Source organism: Chrysochloris asiatica, unplaced genomic scaffold (assembly GCF_000296735.1).
Source record: "Chrysochloris asiatica unplaced genomic scaffold, ChrAsi1.0 scaffold00035, whole genome shotgun sequence".
In the NCBI taxonomy this organism is placed as follows: domain Eukaryota; kingdom Metazoa; phylum Chordata; class Mammalia; order Afrosoricida; family Chrysochloridae; genus Chrysochloris; species Chrysochloris asiatica.
This window is the reverse complement of record NW_006408553.1, coordinates 17,806,690-17,829,819: the sequence shown is the minus strand read 5'-3', so window position 1 is coordinate 17,829,819 and position 23,130 is coordinate 17,806,690. Positions and strand designations below refer to the sequence as shown.

The following is a 23,130-nucleotide window of genomic DNA, read 5'->3' as shown; positions in this document are numbered from 1 at the left end:
ATGTCCTTAAGTGGAGCCGTGGTGGTGCAGCAGCTAAATAGAGAGAGAGAGAGAGAGAGAGAGATAGAGAGAGAGTCAGAGTGTGTAACTATGGGTTAATGTGCTGAACTGCAGTCAGTTTGAACCACAAGGTTGGTACTTCAAGCTCACCAGCCCTTCCTTGGAAACACTATACAGGGTCGCTGTGGGTTGGAGCTAACTTGATGGCACTTAACTATATATATATATATATATATTATATATATTGTTGTTAAGTACTATGGAGTCTGTTCTGACTCATAGTGACCCTGCACAGGGTGTCCAAGGCTATAAATCTTTACGGGAGCAGAACGCCTCATCTTTCTCCAGCAGAACAGCTCGGAGTTTCAAACTGCTGACATTGAGGTTAGGAGCCTGATTTGTAATCACTATGCTACCAGAGCTCCATATATAAATATATTTCATGTATATATATATATACACACACACATGCACACACACATGCACACAGACTAGTGTGGCACTGTAGGATCACCACTGGATTGTGAACTATAAGGTCAGCAGTTCAGTCCTACCAGCTGTTCTATGGAAACCCTATACAGGTTTCCTATGAATCGGAACTGACTTGACAGCACTTAATAACAACAGCATATATATACATACATATATGTAGTGGTAGAGTTCTGATGTGATGCTTTAAGATAAGCACTCAACCTCGAGGTCAGTCTGAACCACAAGGTTGGCAGTTCAAACACACCAGCTGCTCCTTGGAAACCCTATACAGGGTTGCTATGAGTCAGAACCAACCTGACGTCACTAACAACAGCAACATATATAGTGGTGGTGTTGGTTCCAACCCATAGCAACCCTGTATAGAGTTGCTGAGGCTGTAAATCTTTATGGGAGTATAAAACCTTATGTTTCTCTCATGGAGCAGTTGGTGTATTCAAACTGCTGACTATCTATCTATCTATCTATCTATCTATCTATCTATCTATCTATCTATCTATCTATCTATCTATCTTTGCATGTATGAATATACTGGTTTGATGCTCTAGGACAATCACTGAACTGGTAACCTCAAGGTTGGCAATTCAAATACACTAGCTAATCTTGGAAACCTTTTATAGGGTTGTTATGAGTTGGAACCAACTCATACAACAGCATATATTATACATATATGTTGTATACATACATACATATACATATAGAATAAGCATTGGACTGCTAACCACAAGGTTAGCAGTTCAAACCCACCAACCACTTCTCAGAAACCCTATACAGGGTCACAATGTATTGGAACCAACTCAATGCACATACCAACACAACAACAACAACAACATGTATAATCAAACCAAACCAAACCCACTGCCATCATGTTGAGCCTAACTCATAGCAACCCTATATAGGGTTGCTGACATTGCATATATTTACATGGACAGACAGCCTGACCTTTCTCCCACAAAGTGGTTGGTAGTGATAAACCAACAGCGTCTATCCCACAGCACCATAAAACCAACAGCGTCTATGCACTATATATATATATGTTGCTGTTATTGTTACATGCCATGGAGTCGGTTCCAACTCCTAGCGACCCTGTACAGGGTTTTGAGGCATTCATAACCACTACGCTACCAGAGCTCTCTCTCTCTCTCTGTATATATATCTATATATCTATATCTATATATCTATATCTATATATCTATCTATCTATATATATATATATAAAACATATATTATGCTATATGTTATATATAAGGAGCTCTGGTAGCGTAGTGGTTACGAATCGGGCTGCGAACCTTAAGGTCAGCGGTTCGAAACTACCAGCTGCTCCACAGGAGAAAGATGAGGCATTCTACTCCTGTAAAGATTTACACCCTCGGAAACCCTGTACAGGGTCGCTATGGGTCGGAACCGACTTGACAGCACATAACAACAACAACAACAATGTTATATATATGTTATATATGATGCTGTGGGATTGGCCCTGGGCTGCAAATAATATGGAGTTATGGTTATGTTACATTATGTTATGGTGCTGTGACATAATGCCCTGGACCATAAGGTCAGTTTGAATTGAAAGGTCGGAGATTCAAATTCACCAGACGCTCCTTGGAAGCCCTATACAGGGTTGCTATGAGTTAGAACCTACTTGAAGGTACTGAACAACAACAACATATAAAATATATATGCATGTATGTTGCTGTTTGTTAGGTGCTGTTGAGTTGGTTATGACTCACAGTGACCCTATGAACAAAAGAATATAAATCTGCCCAGTCCTGCGCCATCCTCACAATTATTGGTTATGTTTGAGCCCACTGTTGGTGCCACTGTATCAATTTATCTCATTGGGGATCTTCCTCTTTTTCACTCACCCTTCACTCTACCTAACATGATCTACTTCTCCAGGAAGCAGTCCCTCCTGATAACAAGTTCAAAGAAGGAAAGATGAAATCCTTGCTCCTAAGGAGCATTCTGGCTATACTTTTTCCAAGGTAGATTTGTTGTTTCTCTTGCAAGTCCATGGTACTTTCAAGACTCTTCACCAAGAGCATAATTCAAACACACTTGTTCTTCTATGGTCTTCCTTATTCATTGTCAAATTTTTCACATGTGTATGAGGCAATTGGAATTCTGGTGTGGCGCTGTGGGCTAATGCATCAAATGCAAAGTCATTTAAACTGCAAGGTCAGTGGTTCAAACTCACCAGCTGCTCCTTGGAAACCCCATACAGGATTGCTATGGGTTGGAATTGATTCAACGACACTTAACAACAACCATGAAGCAGTTGAAAATACCATGGCTTGCATGTATTCATACATTTAGTTGTTGTTAAATGCCATCGAATCAGTTGTGACTCATAGCAACCCTCTAATGGGTTTCCAGGGAGCAGCTGGTGGGTTTGAACTGCTGATCTTCATATATTTGGAAATCACTGGGTGGCACAAACAGGTGTTAAACTGATAACCAAAGGTTGGTGATCTGAATCCACCCAAACTACCTTGGAAGAAAGACCTGATAATCTAATTCTGAAATATCACATCCATTGGAATCCCAAAGGAGTGCAGTTCTACTTTTAAACAAATGTATTGTCATGAATTAGGATGAATTAGAATAAGCAACTGTGTTTTATTTTGATGGTACTGTAGGATAAACACTGGAGTGTGAATCACAAGGTCAACAGCTCAAATCCACCAGCTGCTCTTCAGAAACCCTGCACAAGTTCACAATGGGTGGGAAACAACAAGATACAAATTTAGGGTTGTCAGAAGTCTTAACACATTTATATACATATAACTGAATTTCAGATTACATTAAAAAAAAACAAAAACTTGAAGCCTTATAACACTCTCTTCTTGCCATTCTCGTTTCAATTTATTGTTTATGCAAATTCCTAATTTGCTATTGCTAATTTCCCAAATAGCATTTCTGGAGCGTGGATGACTTTTCAAAGTATTGTGTCTCAAAATTGATAGCTGTCTTAGCTGGCATGTTTATACAGTATTTGCATTCATTAATGCCAATTAGCATTACTTGCGAAAATGAGATTTTGATAGTGAAGGTAGATCAAGAAACCTAGGGTAGGATATTTTTAGAGCCTCCTTCTTGAATGGTGGTGTTGGTGAGCCACAAAGTTGATTCTGACTTATAGCAATCCTGTTTAGAGTTTTGGAGACTGTAACTCTTTACAGGAGCAGAAAGCCTTATCTTTCTCCCTTAGAGTAGCTGGTAGATTCAAACTGCTGACCTTTCAGTTACCAGTCCAACACATAACCACTACCCTACCAGGGCTCCTTCCTTCTTGAATCATTGTTGTTGTTAAGTGCAGTCGAGCTGGTTCCAATTCATGGTGACCCTGTATAGGGTTTCTGAGGAGTGGCTGGTAGATTTGAACTGCCGACCTTGTGGTTCAAACTGACCTTGGTCAAGTGCTTATCCTACAGTGCAGTGCCACTCCTCCTACTTGAATAGTCATGTCATATTTAACACAATGTGTTTTAAAGTAAAACAAAATATGTAGAACTGTTTTAAATTCAAAACAAAAGAAAATTCCAAGTTCTGACGTTAAGAAGCAAGTGTGAAAAGGCAGAACCAAAAGCAGGTTACTTGTCTGTTTACATTAAATGTTTGTTAAAAAGTAAATTAAATGATCCGAGGTTTTATTTTATTATTTTTATTTAACATACCTGGCTATTAGAGAGCAATTTTTGCTAATAACAGGATATTTATGTAAAGAGGGATCTGATAGAATTGATCTGTCCTGGTATCTTTGCTCTTTGTTTAAATACATTCTTTAAGTACATGGGAGGAAAATTAGCTAATAAACACATCTTATTCATTATCTTTCAATTCCTTTCCTAATGTTTCACAAATTACAGTCATTTTGAAATGCCTTGAAGATGGTATCACAGTATTTCTTGATAATAGGAGGCAAGTATTAGAATACTATTGCTATGAAGTCCTGGTATGGTGCTGCAGGGTCAGCACTGGACTGTGAATCACAAGGTCAACAGCTCAAACCCACCAGCTGCTGTTTGAAAAGCCTATACAGGGTCACTGTAAGTTTTAACTGACTTGATGGTACTTAAAACAACATTCAACATTGGGATTTGGTGTTGTTGTTGTTGTGAAGTGCTGTTGCATCGATTCCGACCCATAGTGACCCTGTATAGGGTTTCCAAAGAGCAGCTTGTGAGCTTGAACCACCAACCATGCAGTTGAAATGGCTTTGCAGTTTGGCATATTAACCCACAGCGCCACACCAGGACTCCAATATTGGACTACAGTCGTGCAATTTGTAAGGTTAGAAACTTAAGTATTTCTTTGGATCCTGTCAAAGGTCACTTTATTAATTGCTTTTCATGGTATTGTAGGAATTTAGTCTTGTGTACTTCTTAATGAAGTGTACATCTTAAATAAGTCTAATTTGTTATTATTTTCTGTTTTAGAAGGAAATGAATAATTTTTGGAAACTACTATATTTCAATCACTGTCCCATGTGTTTTTACACTTGTCATTTAACCATCACAACTCTGTGAATTAAGTGTTAATACTATAGCAACTGTAGGAGCTCTGATAGCGTAGTGATTATGAATCGGGCTGTGAACCTCAAGGTCAACAGTTCAAAATTACCAGCTGTTCTATGGGAGAAAGATGGGACTTTCTGCTCCCGTAAAGATTTACAGCCTCAGAAACCCTGTACAGGGTTGCTATGAGTCAGAACCGACTGTAGGGCACACAACAACAACTCTAGCAACTTTATATGTAAGAACATTTGCAAAGAGGTCGATTTTCACAGAGCTGGTAAAATGGGAGCCAGAATTCCAAATTAAGACCTGATTTCAAGCCTTGACTATCATACTACACTGTTTCAGGATTTCATTAAAGACTGTTAATTTATTAGAGACTTAAATTTATGGTCTCTGCTCATAATGGAAGGCTTCCCTTTGGGGACTCAGGCATTAGCGATAAACATCAAAGTACCAGTAATTTTGTCTTAAAGTACATGCAAGTATATGAAATTTGGAAAGGTCTTTCTTCAAGATTGAAAATTTATGTGATGGACTATAACAAGTGTCCATTTCAAAGATCTACAAGAACAGAATGAACTTCCTGCATGGATGGGCTTGCAAAGTCTTGACTGAATGACCGCTTAAGGTCTTTCCAAACCCAGGATTGTCTTACTCAAAGATGGAGCATATATCTAGTGAATAAAGTATCCCTTTCACTATAAAATCACTTGGCTGTTTTTTGTTTGTTTGTTCTCTTGTTTATTTCTTTCTTATGGCACATGGTTAAAGCAAAAGTGAAGCTACAGATGCTGCTATTGCTTCTGCTGTGTGCCATTGCGTTTGTTCTGATTCCGAGCAACCCTGTATAGGGTGATCTTTGCCCATGGAGTGGCTGGTGATTTTGAAGTGCTACCTTGTGGTTAGCTGTCCAACACATAACCAACTAAACCACTAGGACTCCTTGAAGATGAAGATAATTCTATAGTATTAAGATTACCTAGTAGGAAAGAGTCAGGATACATTTTTTAGTGGATCTATATCAATCTGTGAGTTAGAAATAATAATTCAGTTAGTGATGTGTATCTTACTTCACAGCTAATAGGCTAGAAAGCACTGCATTTAGATATCTTGAATAAGTTACTAACAGTTTTTGATTTATTAAACTAAATAATAATAATATCATGGAATAAAATTTTTGAAACTTTTAAGAGACATGTTTGAAAAATTTCGTTTTTCTTTTACTTTTTTTGTTTTTCATCTCTTCCCCCACAAACGAAAAGGAATCCCTGCATATTTAGGATCAGATATCCCACTGCCTATCCTTGTGTGGCGCTGTGGGCTAATGCGTCAGACTGCAAAGTTGTTTGAACTGCAGTGGTTGGTGGTTCAAGCTCACCAGCTGCTACTTGGAAATCCTATACAGGATCGTTATGGGTCGAAATCGCTCAAATCCACAAGTTGTTCCTTGGAAGCCTTGTTTGTACAGGGTCGCTATGAATCAAAACCAGCTCAACGGCACTTAAGAACAAATATATATGTTTTTAACATATGATTTTCAGATACCTACATCTATGAAGTAAGCATCCTTATTGAAGACATTTAATTCATTTTACCCATCACACAGACCATATTTCTTTCTATCTCTAGTGTAACTGCTTTTCCGAAGAAATGCAATCATCCATCTCACCCTCACACATAAAAACTCTCTCAGCAGCTCAAAATAGTCTTCCTGTTCTTTACAGTGTCCATTTTTATGTCAAGACATAGATGTAACTTGGTTCCCTTTTAAGTTTAAATTGCACAGTGATTCTTGCCAATTGATATTCTCTAAGATAACAGTATGGCCTGTTTAAAAATTATAGACGGGAATGAAACAAGTTTGCTAATGCTGAAGATAAGGAAAGTTTCCCTAAGAAATTTATTTCATCATTTCTTATTAGTGTAATATTATTGAAGACTTTTTTTTTTTTTCCAGTGCAAGCAACTCAAATGGTGATTTTGCATGTTACAATGTTCCCTTCAAGCAATTCTCTTATCTTCCCAAAGTGGTGAAGGTAGGGGGATAATTTGTCTGTTACAAAATAGACAGAATACATAGAATTTCTCATTGATTTACAATTCCCTAAGCTAACCAGGTAGCAACTGCTTATCTCAGATGTGCAGAGCATGAAAATCTACTGTTTCTCTGCATATTTAATTTAAACAATCAGAAGATGTGGTGTATTTACAGGATTTGTATTACTTGGCCCAGTTAGTTGTCTTCTAGAATTCATCACAAATGTTATATAAGATGTCATCCTTATGTATGGAAATAATTTAAGTTTGGACACTTTATGAGTTTCACATTAAAGTGTAGTAAATAGAAAAAATATTTCCTTTTAGACTTGGTCTCACATAAAATTTTATTCACCTTCACATAAAACCACATTGTCCAGTTTTTTCTGCAGATCCTTATCATATGGTCTTTCTCCTGCCAACTGTAAAGACAGGGATCAGTTGACAATTCACAGGTTGCATGAGCACTTTCAAGAGCCAATTCTCTGTCTATAGTGATCTTTTGGCATGGACATTTCAGTGTTTTTAGTTCATTGGCAAGCCACCTTTGCTCTAGCTAATACCCTGAAGGAGTATTTTACAAAGACAGTTGCTGTGTTAACTGGGATAGAATCCCACCACACCCCCGATTTCTACCACACTCTCAAGTCAGGAAACATTCAAGAAACTCTACTAACTTGATTTGTATTTTCAGTGTAGATGAAATTTTACACACCTTGATAAAAATAATGTCTCTTATAACTTACCTCACACAGTAAGAAGCATGATTTGGTTTATGTAATCACCATACAATATATGAGGACAGAATTGTTCATTCTGTCTTTAATAACCATGTGTCCACCTGATTTCTGTTCAGTCTCTGGTAAATGGTTATGCATCCTTACAGACCAACGCAAATGACTCCTCCATGCTTTAAGTTAGTGAAACAGAATGCTTACATCACTCTGAGAGGTTTACATCACTCTGAGAGTATTTGTTTGTTTGCTTGCTTTTTAAACCACCCTGCTCTGTGGATTTCTTTGAAGCCGGATGGTGTAGTGAAATAGGTTGTTGTTGTTGTTAAGTGCCGTCGAGTCAGTTCTGCCCATAGAGACCCTGTAATAGGGTTTCCAAGGAGCAACTGCTGAACTTGAACCAGCAACGCAAAGCAACTTTGTAGTCCAGTGCATTAACCTACAGCACCACACCAGGACTCCAGGTGTTGGTTTAGGTATTAGGATATTAGAATTCTAGTTCCAGCTGTGTCACTGACAAAAAAAAAAAAAAACAAAAAACAAAACAAAAACCATTATCAATCATTAATAAAATCTGTGTGAACCAATTTCTTCTGTTAACAATGTTGTAAAGTATGGTGCACCAGGTTTGATGATTTATAGTTGTGTGAACCTGAATGGACCTGCCATGACTAGGGTGTCTGCATTTAAAGATCAGAAGGATTATCAAGACATGGATCATTGAAGGGAAATAGTTCACAGGAGGCATATATTGACTTGAAGGAAGCCAGAATTCCAGTTCTTTACGCGAAGAATAGTTTCATGGCATTTAAATAGTTCTAACTAGCCCCCAACCCAATCTCAGATGTTGACATTTCCCTTGCAGATTGTTTTTCTACTGCTGCATAACAAATCACAATTTAGCAGCTTAACACAACAACCGTTTATTATCTCACAACTTTATATATCAAAAGTTTATGTATAGTACATTTGGATTTTCTCCTCAGGCTCTCACAAGACTGAAATCAAGGTTGTGTTGACTGGGGTTCTGATCTCATTGTAAGTTCTGAGGTGTTTTTCAGGCTTTTAGAAGAATTCAGTTATTTGTGGTGATAGGACTAATGTCCCAATTTTCTTACTGCCTACCGGTCAGGGATTGTTCTCCATTCCTAGAATTTATCCTCACATCCTAGCCATATGACCTCCTTCACAGGCAGTTCACAGTATAGCTTTTTGTGGAGGCCAGCAGGAATGTTTCCTCCTGATACAGCTGACTCTTGTTTCTTTTAAGGGCTCACCTGATTAGGTTAGGCCCACTCAAGATCGTCTCCTTTTTGATTAACTTAGAGTCAACTGATAAGGGATCTCAACTGTATCTACAAAATACCTTCTTCTCTATAACATATATGACATATTCCTCTTTTCTCTGTAATTATGAAAGTCATTTAATTATGTGTTTTTAAGGTCTTAAAGTTCTGTTAGTCTACATAAACATCCTCTACTGCTTCAATCTGACCAATTTCTGTTGCATTCATGTTAAATATGATATTCTAATTGCTATGATGTGCTGAAATGACTAAATCTCATTGGACAGTTTTTAACTATAAGCAGGATGGACAGACAGATGGTAGACAGGTGCCTCCCAGCCTGTTAAGTCCCCAAGCTAGTCTAGATGCTATCTCTGACTGATGGTTTAGACTGGTTTATGAAGTTGAATTCTGAAATGAAACCAAAATATTTACTAAGAGTCACACAACTTTAGTACTGGGGGGGAAAAAAACCCCAGCAAATCAAAACACACAGGCAGTTAGTCTTCTGTCATGTGACTTCCCAACTAACTCCTTAGATCAAGCTCATTCTGGTCACTTCTGACTATCAGATTCTGACTATTCCTGACCCTGAACTTAAATCTGTCATTCTGTCATTCATTAACTTCTTCCTACAGATTCTAGATCTATCCCTGAGAGCTAAACGGGAAAAGCAACTGTGTTGTAACCTGACAGCTCTTTGGATGTTGGAAGCTGGTAGTTGCTTCTCACCTGAATGAAAGACTGTTGTAAATTTCTTGAACACAATAGGAAATTTCTTTACTATTTTAGAAAGGAGAAAAACTTGTCAATGTACTTTATAGAGTCTATCACCAGAAGCAAGTCTTTTGTGAATATGTGTTAACAGATTTTTTGTTTTGTTTTGTTTTAAGTAAATGTTGATCAACAATGCTTTAGATTGGATCTCATCGTACTTTCCTTATTTTGTTTATAGAGTGAAAGAGAAACCATTACGTTCTTTGCACAAGAGGACAGCACTTATCCTGCACAGACTGGCCCCAAAGCCTTCAAAATTCCTTATTCCATCAGACAGCGAATTTGTGCTACATTTGATACCCCCAATGCCAAAGGCAAAGATTGGCAGATGTTAGCACAGAAAAACAGCATCAACAGGTAATTGGGGAAAATACTGAAAAAAGAAAGCTTGGGTGTAACCGTTGGGTTTCTGGGACTTGATAGTTATGGACTCCTATGACCACGTTTTTCATCATTGGCCTGGCTAAACAAAGGGCAGAAGAGCTATTGTGACTCCACTTAGCATTTCCCGCTACCCATCTCTCTTTTGTGGGCATCATGGAAAAGTCTTAGTTTGGTGCCATCTCCAAGCTTACTACTTGAGTCAGCCAAATGGAGACTTAGACTACATCATCTTGGTTCTTTTAAGTGGTCAGAGCACAGATAACCTTAATGGATGTGCTTCATAAAGAACCAAACTCTCACCTCCTCCCCACCACAGGGTCATCTCAGCAGTATTTATCCTTTAGTGAGGACGTGTTCAGTCTGCAAAAGTGGGTTTTAATATAAAAATAACAAAGTTGAAGAAGATGATTCTCAAGTCTCATCCAGAGTGCATTAAACAAACAAAAGGGTGCCTAGGAATCACAAATGATTATGCTGCTAAAACTGACCCTGTTCATCATTGTGGTAACACTGTAGTGGAACTGAGAGTAGAAGAGAAAGTCTCATAATGGGTCTTATTACTCTCTATGAGAAAAAGCGTGGGGTTAGGAATGGTGCAGGCAGATTTTGGCTCAGTTTGAGGGGTAGCTATGAAGGGAAAAAACATTGACAAATAAAATCTCCTCTCCTCAGCCATTCTTCCCTCCATATTTCACATAATGATTATGAAAGAGAAATAGTGTTGCCAGAACATTTTATTCCTTTTCCCTTTGGTACAATTTCTTTCTTTTGTGGCAAAGCCTTATGTTCTTGCTATTTGGCTTGCTCTGTCAATTCCATTTTTTGTTCTTTATTTCCACAGACACCCTACCTGACTCTTTCTTCTTTGAAAGGGAGGGTAGATGTCTGCCAGGAAAGGATAGAATGTTGCTTTCTGTTTCAAAAGGGATCCAGAATCCAATAGAAGGGCCCAATAAGAAAGCAGTCAGCCTCAGAGAAGAAAGTTACTGTGAGAGGAAACTGGATTTAGAGAGACAAGCAGACCTAAATGAAGTAGATATATTCTTGAGAAGTCATATTTTGGAAATGAAAGAATAAAAAAAATATGCATGTACAGGGAAAAGATTAAGTTTAATAAGCCCCAGCTACTTTGAGGGAGAATGAGATGACTTGTTTAGAACCAGTGAACCCCAGGATAATGTTGTGTACTTTCGCATCAACCCAAGGGCAAGTGAAGAACTAACCCTGAAAATATAATTCAGTTATAATAGAGTATTCGGCAGGAACTCAGAAGATCACAGGGCAGCACTGGCTCTGTTTCCAAATACCCAGATCACTGACCATACCTGTTTCTTTTTCTTCACATGTAACTCATGACATTTAAACTATACACATATTAACTCTTCAGTCTATTCTGACTTTAAAAGTGTATGGCTTTTTTTTTTTTTTGTTTGTCATCGTATAAGAAAAAAATAATTGCTACAAAAAATCTATGCCCACTAGTTTTCTGTCATTAATTTGTTGAATGAGTGTGTGCAGGTTCCTGTCTCCCTCAAGTTTATTTTCCATTTACAGTATACATAAGAAAATGAAAACAAATGCCCCCAGACTCATTTAATTTTGGCCTTGCACAATAGGGGAAAAAAGCCCTTTCAACTTTGGGAGACGAAGTTTAATAACCTTTTGTGTCTGGCACTAACCAGCAATAAATAGCTACACTAGAACAACGGTCCCCTCAGTGTTTGGGGTCATGACACTTGAGCACTTTGTGTGTCTGTTTATTTTCTGGGATTTATGTATGTGTGTGTGTGCTTTTCCCTAAGCCTAAATTTCATTTACTAAGTAGATGACCTGCCTTATGGAAAGTTTTTAACACAGTGTCCAGGATGCGGTAGAGTCTCAATGAATGTTACTTAAGCTCAACCAAACTCATTGCTGTGGAGTCAATTCTGACTCATAGAAACTCTATAGGATAAAATGAAACTATGCCACACAGTTTCTAAAGCTGAAATCCTTATGGAGAAAGCCTGGTGGCACAGTGATGTGAGTGCTCAGCTGCTAACTGAAAGATCAGTTACTCCAAACCACCAGTGCCTCCATGGGAGGGATGCAGCAGTCTGTTTCCATGAAGATTTACAGTTATGGGAGCCCTATGGGACAGTTCTGCAATGTCCTATTGGGTCGCTATGAATTGGAATTGACTCCATGACAGTGCATAATCTTTATGGAATCAGACTACCACATCTTTCTGCTGTGGAGTCAAGCTTGAACTACCAACCTTTTGGTTAGCAACCAAGAGCTTATCTATTGCACTATCATGGCTCTTTAAATATTAGTTGTTGTTGTTGTTAAGTGCCCTTGAATTGGTTCCAACTCATAGTCACCTTGTATACAGTTTACATGGAGTGGCTGGTGGGTTTGAATCACCAACCTTGCAGTTCAAACTGACCTTGTGGTCCAGTGCATTATCCTGCAGCACCACATTCCTTAATTTTTTTTTACAATTAATATTAACAATTTATGAAAATATAATGACTAGAACATCATGAATAGTTGTCCTGATGTGACACTATAGGGTAAGCACTGGGCTGCTAGCCAAAAGGTTACTGTTCAAACCTACTAGCCCCTCCTCAGAAACCCTATACAGGGTTGCTATGAATTAGAATCAGCTTGACAGCACTTCACAGCAACAGAGTATCATGAATTGTATGCAATTTACTTTGGTGTCAAAACTTATTTAGTTAATATATGTTCAATTTAAGTGAGTGATATTTCCTAGCTTCCTTTTTAATTCTCTGGGAAGTATTTAAACTAGAGGTCAACAAACTTTGCCTGTAAAGCACTAAATCATAAATAGACATTTGTAGGCTACTTTTATGGCTGTGTTGCGAGTTCTCAGCAACTATGAAATTGTGCCATTGTAATGAAAAAACTGTCCTAGAAAACACATAAGCAAATGGACATACATGACTCTTTTCCAAAGAAATTTATTTACCAAAAAATAAGCAGCAGTTCAAGTTAGCTTTTGCATAATAATTTGCAGGCCCCTGGTTTGAATGAACCTGGTGTGTGTGGCACTGTAGTATCAGCACTGGACAAGGTTTGCAGTTCAAATCCACCAGCTGTTACTCAGAAACCCTATACAGGGCCGCTATGAATAAGAACTAACTCAACAGCACTTAACAACAACAAGCCTCAGATGGAAGGAGGCCTGGTGGTACAATGATTAAGAACTCTGCTGCTGAGAGACTAGTGGCTGGAACTCACTCAGTGGTTCTACAGGAGAAAGGCAGGGTGATCTGCTTCTGAAAATATTACAGTCAAGAAAACACCACGGGCAACTACTTTCTCACCTGGGTCACTGTGAGTTGGAACAACAACAACCTTCATGCAGTAAAAGTTCCATGCTGTTGTTATTAAGTGCAGTGAGTCAACTTACAACTGATAGTGACCCTCTATGGGGTTTTCAAGAGTGGCTAGTGGGTTTGAACCACCAACCTTGTGGTTAGCAGCCCAGTGCTTATCCTACAGCACCACACCATAACTTCCACGTTGCTGTTGTTGTTAAGTGCTGTCGAGTTTGTGCTGACCGATAGTGACCCTGTATAGGGTTTTCAAAGAATGGCTATGAGTTTGAAGCTTGAATCACTGACCTTGCAGTTCAAACCAACTTTGCAATCCAATGTATTAACCCACAACACCACATCAGGACTCCTAAAACTTCCATAGGATCCTGTTAGTTCCATAAGATAATACCTGGAGCTAACATGTACACAATTTCATATACAAGCATCTTCAGGATAGGTGCAGGACAAGGTATTTTCTTGAGACTCCTCATATGATGGTTTTGACAAAAATGTCCACCAATTTTTTTTGGACAAGCAGAATAGGAGAAATACTGTTCAAATCTACCTTTCATAATTTCACCAAATTCTCACTACATGAGCCCAAACTATCAAATTCCTTTGGTATTTTCCTTACTGTATGAACATAGGTCTTCTATATGTAAAGGGACATGGGTGACAAGACTGATGAGGATTTTCAGATGTAATTAATCATGATTTCCCAAAATCATCTTTGTTTTTAGTCTCTTATGGTTACTAATAATATAACATAGAAGTAATAGTAAATGTGTGTTAACATATCATAAATCTAAACATATCAACATTCCAATGTTCTTGGATAAGAAAACTATCCCATGTCATAGCATTTCACCAACTGTGGGATCACAAAAGAATTATGTTCACTAAGCAGGTAGCTAAATCTTTCAATAGAGATTTTACCTACAGAGATCACGTGACACTTTTGCCTGCATCTGCCCCTTCTTTCAATTTCCCAAAGTGCTAAAAAGCTAGTAAAGCAAATAATGAAAAAAAAGGTTTTCAAACGTAGTGGAGGGGAACACAGGCTTTTATTTCCAGTGAAAATATTTTCTTGTCATCATTTGGTAAATACAATTGCCATTAATGGTAATCTACTTCTTTTGTTGTTGTTGTTGCCATATGAGCTCTTCCCACTAAGACAGAATGGGGAAGAAAAGGCAGGGATAGGAAGTGAAAAGTTTACCAATACATAAGAATGTGAGCAATACCAGTGGTGTGTGCTGGAAGGCTAGCAACACAGGTGGCCTTGCAACTTGCCTGGCATGTGGATCACTCCAAAAGTGCTGTATAACCTAGCAAATAATGTCAGAGATAACAGCTGCAATTATAGATTCTGTGAACAAGCTTTGACTATTACTCAGATTCTTTACTTGCTGACTTTCTAAGCTGAGATTGCACATTTATTCTGTAAATTCAGCTGCAATATTCTCTGTGCTCTTGGTCACTTACGATTAGTAGGTAGGAGTGAGAAATAAGGACTTGAGCACATAGTTATAGGTGGTAGGGAGCATGCTAAAGACTTAATAAAATTAAATAATATTCAAAGCTAACTGCTTCAGCTAGAAATACCTCCCCCCGCCCCACGTAAACTTCCATTTTTATTGTTGTTAAGTGCTGTTGAGTGAGTTCCGACTCATAGTAAACCTCTAAATGGTTTCAGAGGAGCAACTGGTGAGTTTGAATAACTGACTTAGTGGTTCAAACTGACCTTGGGAACTGTACTTTTTGTACAGTGCCACACCAGGACTTTATATTTTTATGATACTTATTTTTTTAAAAAATTATACTAAACAACAGCTTGATAGTGTCATCTACTTAGAGGAAATTTAGTAGCTAGTTCTGAATGACATGACATGACCAATTTTGTAGCATAGTACACTTTACCCTAAAGACTTGCCTCTTAATAAAGAGAACTGATTTGAACAAGTATCAAAGGATTTTGAAAGTTGGTCTTAAAAAACAAAATAAAACCCCCAAAACTACTTAGCTTTCCTATGGAGTCTTGCTGTCTTTTTCCTCAGGTTTTACACAGTACCTGAAACTCCACCATTAGATAATTTTTTAAGGCCTTACCATTTCCATATTCCAGAACTCTTTTGAATACATAGCCTGCTTGACTAAGTTGCTATGGAAACAGAGGCTGGGTAGAATGATTGAGACATGGGAGGGTGGGTAAATGAGAAGCAGCCAATACGGAAGCACAGATTTCAAGATAGAAAGTTACAGGTTAATTACATCTTATTAACAGTTTTTGTTTTTTATTTTTTCCCTTACCACCTCCCTCCTATACTTGCTTGATAGTATACTTGCTTGAAAATGTGTGGAGATAAATGTTTCTTATTGGTCATCTGGTAAAAACAGTACAAACTTATTTCAGATGTTAGTGTTAATGGGTGATGGTGAACAAATCATGGACAAATTCTTCAAACTCGTTGCTAATATACAGTACTATAATAACATGTTTTCCCACAAAATCTTTTAACAGGCACTCTCTAATGAGAAGCAGAAGCTTCTCACACTGAGGTCAGATCCTTGTGCCCACCCTCTTAATTGGATGCAAAGGAACAGTGAAATGGCCAGAGGGCAGTGGGAAATGGCAGAGGAAGGTCACAAAGCTTCTTATTAATCTCTTTCTGAATAACTGTAGAGAATTCACTAGAAGAGAAAAAGTCCCAGTGCCAGCTTTTTCTGAGGGAGAAGGAAGGAGGTAGGAGAAGAGTGATGAAGAGAGAAGCATACAGATGCATACTGAAAGCCTGCTTCTCAGGTGACTAGGGTGGTGCCTCCCAAGTGTTGAGACTAGACATTTTCATTCCTATATTTCAGGATTTACTGTGACTACACCACACTAAGCTTTCTTGGTGTTCTGCTGGCTAAAAAACATATAAATGTGATGAAGCCCAAATCAGATTTTATTTGTCTTGTGCAATGGACTTATGCAGGGCTAGCAATTTGAAGAGACCATAGAGTCAAGCAAAGTAGTGAATAGTTGGACTTGTTTCCACTGAACTCAATGACTCATGAAACAACCCACTCATATGAAGCTGGAAACAGACAGCTCTGGAACACATTTTCCCATGAACAAACTGTATGTATACAGTTTGCAAGTGGCAGGTATCCATCTTAAAGGCCATACAAAAAGAAACTTTTCATATTACTCCAGGAGAAACAAAGTCATGCTACCACTATGAGCTTCAGGGACTGGCCATAAAAAGGTATTCCATTCCTCTTAGGCAAAGGGTGCCCATATGCTGATTTTAGGAGTAGCCTTCCTTCTTTTACACTAATCTAGTTTTCAGAAAAGATGGACATATTAAAGCCCTGGTGTGACACTGTGGGATAAAGCACTGGACCACAAGGTCAGTGATTCAAACTCACCAACTGTTCCTTGGATACCCTATATAGGGTTGCTGTGAGTCAGAACAGACTCGAGAACACCTAACAACAATACGTAAACTAAATAGCCCTCGTTACAAAGCTGTCTTAAATAGTACAGAAAAAGCTGACACTGTAGTATATCTAAATATGATGTTTTAATAATTGCCATGGACTGCCAAAAGAACCAATAGATCTGTTTTGGAAGAAGTGCAGCCAGAGTGCTCCTTAGAGGCCAAGATGGCTAAACGTCATCTCTCATACTTTGGACATATTGTCAGAAGGGAACAGTCTCTAGAGAAGGATATCATGCTTGGAAAGATGGAGGGTCACAGAAAGAAAGGAAGACCCCCAACGAGATGGATTGGCCAGGTGACAGCATTGACGGACGTAAATGTGGCAGCGGTAGTGAGGTTGGCCCAGGATCGGACATTGTTTCGTTCTGCTGTGCATGGGGTCGCTATGAGTTGATTCCGACTCGATGGCACATGACAACAACAACAACAACAATAATTGTGAAAATAAGTGAAGTAATAAGAATAATTTTATCTCATACATTATGCTATTCTTTTAGTGATAAATGTTTATTTTAATTATTTTGAGTTTGTTTTTTTTTCTTATAAAATGTTGTTGTTGTTATCTTACTTGGAGTTTACCCCCAACTCACAGTGACCCAAGGAATCAAGACTGTTGTGCTCAATAGGACTTCATTGGCTAATTTTTAGAAGTAGACATTCCTTTCTAGTCTATTTTAATCTGGAAGCTCCACTGAAACTTGTTCATCATCACAGTAACACACAAGTGGTAACTGTGTGAACATGCAATAACCAGGAACTCTTTCAGGGAAGATGAGAATTCTACACCTTTATTGAAATACATACTACATATTTTGCAAATTGGGAGGTATAATTATTTTACTCTTCCCTCATTCAGGTGTAGCACTGTGGTCTTTTCTGTTGCAATAATTAGTGGTCATTCCACATTACAACTCAGGATTCTGAAATATGTATTAAGTTTACTGAAGAGGAAAATTTAATGAAATGAGACTTATTTTTCCATGATATATTTTAATTGACAAAGAAATGGCAGTTTCATTTGGTAGTACTTATCATTGTCTTTTCCTTTCCTAACTTGAGAAACAGTCACAAGCTTGTCCCATCAGAAAAGAAACTGAGGGATTGAAAACATGTCACAATTGGTCTTCTTCTCATTGAGCAGTTCACAGGCACTCTTCAAGGTTCAAGAGTTATATAATACATCATCCACATAATGGAACAGGAAAGAGGATAACTAAGAGGAGAATTTTATTGCCAAATTAACAGGCCTAAAAATTTTTTAAAAAATCAATGCACCACTGTTAGGGTGAGGAAGGGAGAAACTCAATGTTTTCTATTGCCTGTAGTCTTTCCTTTTGGGTTATCTTTCAGTTGAAGATACAGTACAGCATAGGCAGAGGTTGTATTATGGTGCACAGCTCTTGTTAATATTTTAGAAAATGGAGCTCTGAGTTGTTGGGTTTTGTTTTTGTTTTTTTTTCCTGAAGGCTGCACTACTCTTTGTTGAATGAGATTGAAGTTTGGGGATAAAAGCTTGATGAATGGGCCAAATATTTATGGTGTCTCCAATTACTACTACTCAGTACAAATGTGTCGGGGACCCGCCTCGACATTGGGGTTCGGTTCACGAGGAGATGATACCTAACGGCGATTCATATATATCAAGAATACACAAAAGGAGACAAAGAGAGACACAAAGAGGCACCCCAAAGCCAGGGTGGATACATCACTGGTGGGCTGGCCTGGGAGTACAGGCATCGTGGCCTCTGCAGGCAGCAACTCACTGCCCTGCAATCTTTACCGCATGCCTTCCAGCCAGCAATGCACTGCCATCTTTACTGCATGCCTGCCAACCAGTAATGCACACCTGGGGAGGCTCGGGCCTCTGCTTTATTCAGGGGAGGAGCTTCACACCAAGCTGGGAGGGACTTAGGCAAGGTACAGCTAACATCAGTACTTTTCCAGACATTCAGGTAACTTCACATTGTGCTTTGCTAGTTCGAATCCCAGGCCCACAAGTTGGTTTCTCAGGCCCAATGAACATATCTATAGCCCCTGAGCTAAGGTGGGGGAAGATGAGAGTAATGACAAAAGCTTGGGTGGAGTCCTGCTGCTTTGGCTTCCTGAGCCAGGTCTGCAGGAGGACTCCAGATGCCCAGGTGAATGGGCTGCACCTGGAAAAGGATTAGGGAGGATGGGTTCTTTGTCTATAGAACAAAGAACTGAGAAGTAGCTAAGATATTTTTAGTTAATCCTTTGGAGAAAGGCTTAACCTTGCAACCTTTAGTCTCGGCTTTAGGAAAATACCACATTTATCTGTGGATTGTCAAAGGCTCCAGTGTATTAATTTAATATATATAACTGAATATTAATTTGCCATTAACTGCCAGTGGCCTCATTTGTTACACTCGGCCCTAGAGGGCCTCGAACCTCTGACTAGTCTTACACGGTCTGCAACACAAATGATTTTCTCTTCTATTTGCATTTAAGCAGCCATATGGAGCATTTGTTTTGGTCACATAAGAGGCTTTTATTAAATTAGACAATTAGGGTGATAGCAAGGATATTAATATTTTTTCATTATGACTATCTTTCAGTTCCCTGTTTGATGCTATACAGTAGGATCAAGTATTGTTCTTGTAATTATGTTTCCCAATTTATTATAGGCAGCTTAAATTTTCATTTTTTATACCATTGAATGACTTAGAAAGAACGTATTTTTAAAATATGCTTTTTAATGTTTATTTTTTTAAAAAAAGACTTGAGTTAGATGTAAATTGCAAATTTCTATAATATAAACAAATAAAATTGCTGCCATCAAGTTCTAGTTGCCTTGAAAGTATTGTATGCAAGCCCAAATTTCTTAATAAAATGATCACTTGTACCTACTATTAAGTGTCTTCTGTGCTAAAGATATTAGACATTAGTTCAAAGTGGCCTCCTACCATTTTTAGTATGAAATTCATTCTCATAATTGGTAGCAGGTAGCATTTACAGCTTGCATGATAGCTGTATTGGTCCCCTGATAGCATGGTTCTGAGTAACTGAAATAAAAACTTCCTTATCTGGAATTCAGATGAAAGGGGATCGTTTATAAGCCACATACAGTCTGATAAAGCCCAGGTGGTGAGGAAAGAACACTGAGCTAAGTGAACTCCAGGTACATTCCTATGTGAAATGTGTCCTTGACCCCTTTTAAATGCTTTTCCCCTGGGCTAAGGTAGAGCCTCCCAGTTGTGCCTTCTTCATTCCTGTTAATGAATTACTCTTAACTGGTTAAGGCTTTAGGTGGATGCAGTGGTTAAAGCACTATAGCCACTGCTAACCAAAAGGTTCTTGGTTAGAATCCACCAGTGTCTCCTGGGAAGGAAGATCTGCAGTCTTGGAAACCCTAGAGGTCAATAGTTCTTTGTCCTATAGGATCATTATAAATCAGAATCGACTTGAGGGCAGGGAGTTTGGTTATTTTAGGTTATTCCCTCATATATTGAATCTGAATTGTATGTAGATTCTGGAAAACGTACATGCTTCCAAAGTAGTAATAAAATGCTGGTATTTATAAATTCTTACTGAATGTTCTCCAAGCTGCTTTTCCTCTTCATAAAATTACTTTTGTGGTGAAATGCTTTCTGAAGACCCTAAGTGACAGACGTTTATGATCTCTCAATTCTTCACTATTATTTCTGTTGAAAAAGAAAACAGAAGCAACATTCTGATTCCTAAAACCCTCAAATCTAACCTAAGCTCCATTATTAGTTTCAGCACGTTTACTAATTTGAAGGTTGGGTTGAAAACTGATATTTTGTAAAAATTCCATTTTTGACCTATATACACTATTATAAGTTGGCTTGTGTTTAGCTTGTGAAATTGCTAATACTTCCAGTTCTGCCTTGCCTTCCATATAAAGCATGGCTTTTAATTGGGGCCAAGGAATGGGGATAGGGATATCTCAGAAAGATGAAATTTATCATGGTAATAAAATAACTCCCCCAGGAACTCAGGTATATGGAACACATTCAGTCTCAACAAAACACAGTTAAATTTAACAAACCATTACTATGTTATGAATTTACATGGATAAGTTTATTTAACTCTTAAGTTTTCAGCTGCTTACATGTATGTAGTTCTTACAGTTTATCAATTCTTAGTGAGTATTCCAAGAAAGCAAAAATAAAGTCATTGAGTCTTCAGGGCTTATGGCAAAGGAATGTGAACTGAATGATTTTAAAGTAAATTTCTAATTTTGGGACATCAGATCACCTTTTCTTTATAGTATGATAGCATGATAAAACAAATTTTATTTTTCAAAATTAGCCCATGTCAGTAAGAATTGAACGGCTATGACAAACGATTATATAAAGTTTAGTGCACGAAAAAGTAACAGACGCATTTAAGGTGATCACAATAATCATTCACTTCTTTAAACATTTTGTTTTTGTCTTTGTTTTTTCAAAAAGGGGGAATTTTATTTGGAAATATTCATCTGAGTATTCAGCAATAATGCATTTACTGACGTCCTAGTTTATTTCCAAAGAAATCAATGATAATCAGGAAATTGCTTAAAATCAACAAGGCTGTGAATTCCATTTTGTAGTACTAACAACATTCCTTGAATAGTGTGTGCACTTATCTGATAGTGCCCAAATGCACTGGCATTTTTAGTGAGAGAAGTAGGTCACACAGATTGGGATCAGCAATTTTTTTTAAAAAGAAGGTGTTGTTGTTGTCAAGTGCTGTGGAGACAATTCTGACCCATAGCGACCCTGTATAGGGTTTCCAAGGAGCAGCTGGTGAGTTTGAACCACCAACCTTGCAGTTCAAACAGCTTTGCAGTCTGGCGCATTAACCCACAGCGCCACACCAGGACTCCAAAAAGAAGGTAAGCAAGTGGAAATGTAGACAAGTTACTTTTGTTAAGTGTGCTGTTGAGTCAGTTCTGACTCAGGACAACCTATAAAGGTTTCCAAAGAGCAGCATATAGGTTTGAACCACCAACATTGCAGTTAGCAATCGAGTGCTAATCTTACAGGACTCAACCACTATTATTAGTTCTTTTTTTTTTTTGTCTTCAAAAGATATTTTTACATAAACAGTATGAACTAATATAATTGTTGCTGTTCAGTGCCACCAAATTGGTTCTGACTCACAGCAATCCTACGTAGGGTTTCCAAGGAGTAGCTGATGGGTCTGAACCACTGACCTTGTAGTTAGCAGTCCAGTGTTTTTCCTATAGCACTTTACAAGGACTCCATTAGCAACCCTCAAAAAAGCAGCATTAGAGAAAGCCAAATGTACCAATTATCAAAAATTCATAATGCATTTGTACAAATGTAAGCAGAAAAAAAAATAACTGACCTATCTTTCAGGAATAACATACTACATTAGAAATTTAGGGCATTATTATGCATTAAAGAGTCCTGCTGTGGCTCTGGGGAATAAGCACTGGACTGCTAACCACAAGGTCAGTTGTACAAACCCACCAGCCACATTCCTCAGGAACTCTATACAAGGTCACTGTGAGTCGGAACCAACTCAATGGCACTTAATGACAATGTTATGCATTAATTATTCTGTTGTAGAAGCGAATAAAAGTATTTGCATAGGGTGTCTGATAATGAGATTGGTAGCAATTTGTAATATTTTTAATAAGGTGACTATGCTTCTATACGTATCCACGAAAATTAAGTGGAAATTGAGTTTTGTATGTGTTATGCTGAGTGTGCTTATGTAAATTGAAAAAATAAATTTTAAAAATGCTCTCGAGAGCACATTTCAGAGACCTGTGCCAAGTGAGAGTTATATTTCTGCCTCTTTTGGTCATTTAACTTCCCTTAGCCCCTGGTGCCTGCTCTACAAACCAGAATATTTGCAGGATATTTCTCTATCAGGTAGGTGGCTGTCAGGAGACACTTTCTTGTTTTGCAACTCCTCTCTAGTCAGGTGCTCTTTGAACACCTTTCCATCCTGCATCAAATTGTGAATATTTTATTGGGAAAAAGATTCATTACAACCTTCAAAGCACATATCCTTTGAGATTCTTTTAAAACTCTCCGAGTACTAGACGCAGGACATGTAGTTTGGGAATTCTGTTATTTGGGCCCTTTAGATGC

At 38.1% G+C, this 23,130-nt stretch overlaps 1 protein-coding gene across 1 annotated transcript in view; it reads left to right on the top strand.

Moving 5' to 3' along the window:
- The window catches only part of UNC5D (unc-5 homolog D (C. elegans)), an 890,335-nt gene that overhangs the window by 849,216 nt on the left and 17,989 nt on the right, over positions 1-23,130 (top strand). The window contains exon 16 of the mRNA XM_006859970.1: positions 10,022-10,200. Within this exon, the coding sequence (XP_006860032.1) occupies positions 10,022-10,200 (179 nt within the window). The remainder of the gene's footprint in view (positions 1-10,021; positions 10,201-23,130) is intronic.